This window comes from Vigna radiata, unplaced genomic scaffold (genome assembly GCF_000741045.1).
Source record: "Vigna radiata var. radiata cultivar VC1973A unplaced genomic scaffold, Vradiata_ver6 scaffold_48, whole genome shotgun sequence".
NCBI classification, from domain to species: domain Eukaryota; kingdom Viridiplantae; phylum Streptophyta; class Magnoliopsida; order Fabales; family Fabaceae; genus Vigna; species Vigna radiata.
In genome coordinates this window covers 447,502-454,435 of record NW_014542925.1, presented here as the reverse complement: position 1 = coordinate 454,435, position 6,934 = coordinate 447,502, and the positions used below count along the sequence as shown (strand labels likewise).

The 6,934-nt window shown below is 32.9% G+C and overlaps 1 protein-coding gene across 4 annotated transcripts; it reads left to right on the top strand.

Moving 5' to 3' along the window:
• Positions 1 to 502: 502 nt before the first annotated feature.
• LOC106752879 (probable U3 small nucleolar RNA-associated protein 11) lies at positions 503 to 6,934 on the top strand. Of its 4 annotated transcripts, none has more exons than XM_014634656.2 (10): positions 503 to 754; positions 843 to 923; positions 2,976 to 3,090; positions 3,176 to 3,266; positions 3,341 to 3,432; positions 3,529 to 3,622; positions 3,727 to 3,806; positions 5,433 to 5,516; positions 6,307 to 6,406; positions 6,492 to 6,934. In XM_014634656.2, exons 3-10 carry the CDS (start codon positions 3,035 to 3,037, stop codon positions 6,582 to 6,584), a joined length of 690 nt encoding a protein of 229 aa, XP_014490142.1. In that variant the 5' UTR covers positions 503 to 754; positions 843 to 923; positions 2,976 to 3,034; the 3' UTR covers positions 6,585 to 6,934. The 4 variants fall into 4 exon arrangements, with proteins under 4 accessions (XP_014490142.1, XP_022632993.1, XP_014490141.1 ...); XM_022777272.1 differs by having other exon boundaries at positions 2,949 to 3,090; XM_014634655.2 differs by having other exon boundaries at positions 2,941 to 3,090.

The window sequence follows — 6,934 nt, the reverse complement described above, 5'->3', positions numbered from 1 at the left end:
TAATATAATTATTATAATAATATAAATTATATTTAATAATTATTAAAATATGAAAAAATATTAAATAATATTAGATTTTTAAATTAAATTAAAGAGTTATTAAAATATAAATAAAAGACAGTTTTGAAAAAAATTTAAAAAGNATACANANTTAAAAAATGTAGGATTATTCTGAATAGAAAGAAAAAAAAGTAAAAAATATATTTACTAAAGTTAAAAAATAAAGTTTTGAAAAAGTTAGAAATACAAGATTAGGTATTGAAGGTGCAGGATGAAACGCCTTACTTTAAATAGAAAGTGAAAAGTAAAAAAATATTTACTAAAGTTAAAAGTGAATTTTTAAAAAAGTTGGAGGTGCAGGATGAAACCTTTGAAGGTGTAGGATGAAACACCCTTTCTTTTTTACCCAAGGCTAGCCTGGCCCTTTATATAATAAGCCCATTTGTTTTGACCCAATAAACCCTCTGAAATGGGTTGGAATTGAATTGGGCCGGGTCAGCCCGTAGCCCCATTGTTTTGTGCCACCATGAAGTATTTCCATTTGTGAAACAAACCCTGTCTACGAGCTGAAGGTTCCTGCGGCATCCACCTCTTCCAGAACTGCAAAACTCACTGCCCTTCTCTCAATCACCCTTACGAGCTCAGAGAGTCGACGGCAGCATCAACCTCAGAACTTGCAAGAACTGCAAAATCCATTTTGATCCTTCTCTCAATCATCCTCTTGCTTGGCGATTTCATATTGCCCATTTTGGAGGTACCCACTTCATTTCTCACCTACTTCATGTTTATTTTTTCTCTCTATGTTTATTTGTCAATTATTCATTCTTATGGATATGTCTCAGTGTCAAGGGGCAATCAAGCCTAGGCCTAGGGTTCTCATTCCTCTTTTCCGTGCGTGCTTTGTGAGGAAAGAACGAATTCAGGTATGAGGAGCTAAACCCTTTCTGGATCGAATTTATTTGTTGTATGAGTATTAAGTGATGCTGTGTGATAAATATATTTTTGGTTGAAACTTTTGAATGCTAAAATGTGATTACCTGGGTGAATCAAATTTTGTTATTAACTCATCTGTTTGGGTTGGTTTCTGTTTCAGTAAACCCTATTTATTATACGTTTCGGATGCTATTGTTAGTAATTTGAGTATTAAATTATATTGAAATGTTTTAATAGAGTATTCTTAATTATATGAATTCTTTTGGGCTCAATTGTTTAACATTTTAATTACCTTTCGTCCATCAGTAACAGTAACAACATTAGCTTCTGTTTAGCTTAAGCAATATCTCCTATCAGTTTCTGAGAGGCATAACCTTGAAGAGTAGCCATTATCAGTGTGGGAAACACATTAGAATATCAATTTAGACTATGTTTTTAGCACTGTAGGATCCTTTGTGAGTAACCTTAACATCTTGACAAGAGATTAAATAATTCATAGTGCTAAAAGACTTATATCACCCTAAACTAAGGTTGTTTTAATGAAAAAAAAAAAACAGTTTCATAGGGGAATTGCTGATGGCAATTATTAATTATTCTGTGTCCTGATTAGTTTAAGAGAATAGACCAAATAACTACAATCAAGAGTTTGAGCTTTTGGCAAAAAAGTAAACACGTGGGTTGGGGTTGATCCAAGATAGCTCCACAAATTCCACAACAATTAAAGTAAAATTTTAGTCATATATGTATGTTCATGAGCAAGTGAAAGAGACTTTCACTAACTCTTTTTTCCAAGAGCAGTAATGAATGATTAGGCCATAACTTTTGTTCTTCAAAAGGCTTATTTATTGGCATACTGTGATGCAGGAGGCATTACACTTTTTCAGGTCTTTTGGACCACTTTATTATTACAAATGACCATTCTTCTGGTTGTTAGTGAGTCAGAGAAAAGAACCAAAAGAGAGACTTTAAATCTTGCCATAGAGATGCAGGGAGCAGAATATGGTGTTTTTCTCATCTTGCACGATTTTTCATATCTTAGTTAAGTTTCATAAAGTGATCCTTATCTTAGATCCTTTTTGAGATATCTAAGAATATGGATGACAACATCTCAATGATTAATACATGGATTTTACATGAACTAATTCACAACTCCCACTCCAAAAGACAAATTTGGTATAGTATGGTAAGATAAACAAGTTTTCCAACCACACTTCTAGTAGTGGTCAGAGAAAACTTCTCATTGTTCTGTCTTTAATTTCTAATTTAGATCCATAGAACAACCCATTTGTTTACAATCAATCATGTTTGTCTCTTTTAGGATGTTAAGAGCGAAATTCCTTGACAAATTACAACTTCTTCCTTTGATTGAGCTACTTCTCTGCCCAAGAAATATTTTAGACTTAATCCTTCTGAACATGATTAAATAGGTGTTCCTTTAATTGAGATAATCTAACAACATCATTCCCCATAACGACTACATGGACAACTTACACCATTAAGTACACATTTTTTAGGAAAGATGCAACAATAAAAGACAAAATGATATGCCTCATTACATTTCAACCCAAAAGTTTGAATAACACAACTAAATTTTCCAAACCAAACATATGGAGATTACTTCGGACTATAGAAAAAATGACACAATTTACAAATCAAACTAGACTTCGCTAAATAATATATATATATATATATATATATATTCTTTATTTCTCTTACATTAGTGATTACTTTTCTTGCTAGTTTTAGGTAGTAGTGGAAGAAATATTAAGATTAGTTGCATGAAACTGTTATTTTCAAATAATTTATAAATGCATTTTAAATTAAACAATTCATAATCTATAAAATGATATAATCTATAACTTTATTACAAATTAGGAATTTAAAAATTTAGTGTATATTTCTGAATCATATAGTATGAGAATAGAATCTAATAAGCAGAATGCAGAAAGAAAGTATGTGTAAAAAAAGAAGCAATTTTTAGATTGGGCCGGCCCATTTAAACTACAGGCTAATAGGTTGTTATTATTACCCGAAAAGAAAAGCAAACGCAGAAGCCATCATTGCAAAGGAGTGAGTCGACGAAGACAATCCAAAACCAAACATGTCCTCCCTTCGAAATGCCATTCCCAGTCGTGCGCACAAAGAGCGTTCTCAACCGTGAGTTTCTTCTTTCTACCAATGACTATTCATTCAATCACCGTTTAAATCACTTTTTTCTAATTTCGGTTTTTTCATTCATTAGGTCAGCGAGGAAAAAGTTCGGCTTGCTCGAAAAGCATAAGGATTATGTCCAACGTGCTAAAGCATTCCACAAGAAAGAGGATACTTTACGGGTACAGTTTCGCTCTCTCCACCGAATTCTCATTCCTTCCGCTTTAACTATTTTGTAATTTTTATTGTTTTACAGAAACTTAGGGAAAAAGCAGCTAATAGGAATGAAGATGAGTTTTACTTCAAGATGGTTAGAACAAAAACAGTTGATGGAGTTCACAGACCAGAGTAATAGATGACTTGCTACATGGCCTTTTCGATTTTCTGTCATTTGATGTTGTTGTTGTGGTCGTGATTGTTATATTTGGTTATTGACTTGTGTAGGAGTGAAGCAAATAAGTACACTCAGGAAGAGCTTATGCTTATGAAGACTCAGGATATGGGTTACATTCTTCAGAAGGTTCAGAGTGAGAGAAAGGTGGGGGCTTTGCTTTGGATTGTTATCTTGTTTTTAATGGGGTTTTTGCGCGAAATATTGTGACAGTGTAGGTTTAACTGGGAAAGTTTTGGTCTCCCTTGCAGAAAATTGAAAGGCTAACTGCCTCGCTACACTCTATTGATAATCAACCTGCAAACAAACATGTTTTCTTTGCTGAGGACAGGTTTGAGTGTCTGAGCTATCATTCTGTGATCAGCATGTTAATTTTTTAGAATGTTAACATGTTTTATTTTATTGGTGTACTTAGTTGTTGTGAAAGTTCTTATTTAGTTATGCAAAATTTAAAGGGTGATGTTTTCATCTTGAATAAAGCCCCTGATTTGCAACTTCCTTTTTGTTTCTGAGATGATATGTATGTTCAACATGACATTATGACTATGATAAAAAAACTTCGGTATGCAAAATTTAAAGGGTGATGTTTTTATCCTGTATTAAACCCCTGGTCACAAATTTTTATATATGTTATTCATTTGTGAGTGTGTAAATGTTATTTATATATATATATATATATATATCTTGCAAGGCTAAATACTCCTGGGTGACCGATAGTGAAGTAGTACCGTGAGGGAAGGGTGAAAAGAACCCCCATCGGGGAGTGAAATAGAACATGAAACCGTAAGCTCCCAAGCAGTGGGAGGAGGCTATAAGGCTCAATCCGGTACTCTGACTGCGTGCCTGTTGAAGAATGAGCCGGCGACTCATAGGCAGTGGCTTCGTTAAGGGAAACCACCGGAGCCGTAGCGAAAACGAGTCTTCATAGGGCAATAAGAATAAGAAATAGAACCATCTGATTTGATTCGTTCTCAATAGTCACGAGATGATCATCTTAGGGTGATCCTTTTGTTGACGGATGCTCCTATTATACCCGTAGTCTCTGAAGGATGAGAACCAACTATGTAGCATCTACATCGAGAATTCAAGTATTGTATACGTCATTAGTCCGATCCTTTGTAGGAACTACCTGTAATAACGAACTTGCAAAAATGAATCTGTTTATCATAAAGGGATTCGTTGTTCCTGACTCTGCTTCACCTTAATTATTATTTGAACAAGTAAAGTTAGGTTTTGGTCGGAGTGGGAATAGCATTTCTCTTCGGCATGTCCATGGAGTTTTGAAAAATCCAAACATCTTAGAAATAGAGAAAGAGATAGAAATTTATCGAACGAACAACACTCCTTCGTATATGTCAGGAGTCTATATATATATATATATATATATATATATATATATATCATATATTTGGATAAGTAGCTTAATGTAAAACTATGCTTGTGGAGAACAGAGAAGAGAGGTAAAAAATAATTTATTCACTTATCAGAGTGCTATGTAGGTCTTTATAAAGATTAAGGTAAACTATTTTTAACTGCTTTTCCTAACCGAGTTTCTGACACAGCACATTCAGTTGTAACTACAGGATATATGTTACTTGTATACTAGACATGCTACACTCTTATATTACAAAGTATTTATTCAAAAAGAGCTTATGATGTGAGAGCTATGTCATATGTTAAGTTTCACTGTAAAGCTAATTCAGATAAAGCTAAATAGAGTTTATAAGATGATCCTAACCTCACATAGTCATGTTTTAAAGATATATTTTTTGAGTAGTAAACTCGTTTACTTTTCTCCAGCTGTGGTTCCATTCTTGATTTGTTGATTGACATACTACTTCTCTGCCTCTACTCCCATTTCCTTTCTTGCTCTTTATATGTTTATACTGTAGATCCCATTCTCATTCCACAAATTTATTCTGAATCGCTTACTTTTTTAATATTTGTCCATGTATAGGGAAGAGGCTAAAGAGTTACAATCAAGATATTCAAAAAGTGAAATTCCTCTTACTATCGATAATATTCCTACTGGCATTAAGAGGTACATACATCTGGCTTTAAAGACTAAAATAAATTCTTTTTTCTTCTGACATCGTGTATGAGATTAAACATCTTTTGTTAAATGATTTGACTTGACAATCATTGGTGAATTGTTTTATTTGATGTCTTGTGGTAGATTAAAAAAAGTTGATAAATGATTTGTCTCTACTGAAACTTTTTCAGGAATATGTTGTGTGAGATTTATTATTTGTTCTCTTCAATGTGCTTTAAGATTGTTAATTTTTTTTATTAAGTGTCTTAATTTTATTAAGTATTTTAATGCCAACAATATTAAGATGTTTTTTGCAGTAATGTGCTAGGGTTGAGGAATCGATCATGAGTGACAAGTTTATTGTTTATATATTTGCATGTCTTTTAAAGTTCCATTTTATTGACAATTGGTCTTTCGGTAGGAATGATTGACATAATTTAACCCAAAATAGAGAGATGAATAACAATTATGGTCAGATTGATTGCTATTAGTTCTCTCTTATATGGCTATATTAAATTGTTTGTGTTGGGTCAAATAGGTTGTAAATCAGGTCGCGAGTTCTTTTATAATGTATTAAAGATCTTTTATAGTCCAGAGATATGACGAAATTATAATATATATATCTGGGTGTAATTTCCATTTTATTAAACTGGTTTTGTGACGTTGGATTAAGCTCAAATTCCAATTTCTTAAGATATTGCTACTTGTCTGCAGTACTACTACGGTTACTTCCCCTTTTTCTCTTTGTTTGATTTCTACTATCATATCAGCTTGATAATAAGTTACTTTGGTTATACAGGAAAACAGATCGGTCTTATAAAGAGTTGGAAGCAAGAAAAGATAGACTAAGCCAATTAGAGAAAATCTACATGGATATGGCAATGAAGAAGGAGTTGCAGGTATAGATATTTTGCATAGTTTATTGTGTACCTTTTTAATTCTTACTGAGGTAGAATTGTCAGAGAATATTCCATCTATGAACAGAAAAATGGTAGGAAACGCAAACTAACTGAGGATGAGATTGTCTGTCCAACAAGTCAACCAGTGTACAAGTGGCGTGCTGAAAGAAAACGATAATTGAGTTCTTTTTGGCCTTTTTACTATTTAGCACAATGATTAAATACTTGTGGGTTGGATCCGAGTAGTCCAATGAAGAAGGTGATTTTACATGTGAAGCATCAACTTTTGTAGCTGCAGAATAGAAAGGCATACATTAATACGATTAATTGGGATCACTATTGGTGCCAATAGCTGTCGCTTTCTTGTTTACAATTCCTTTATCATGTAACCATTTTGTTTACCCTTTTGAGTATTCTTCTTTGATGTTGTGGCGACTAAATTTTGGAAGGTTACCTAACATCTATGATATTTTTATATCTGACATCTGGAACATAACAATATATAAAGGAAATACTACTTTTTGTTTA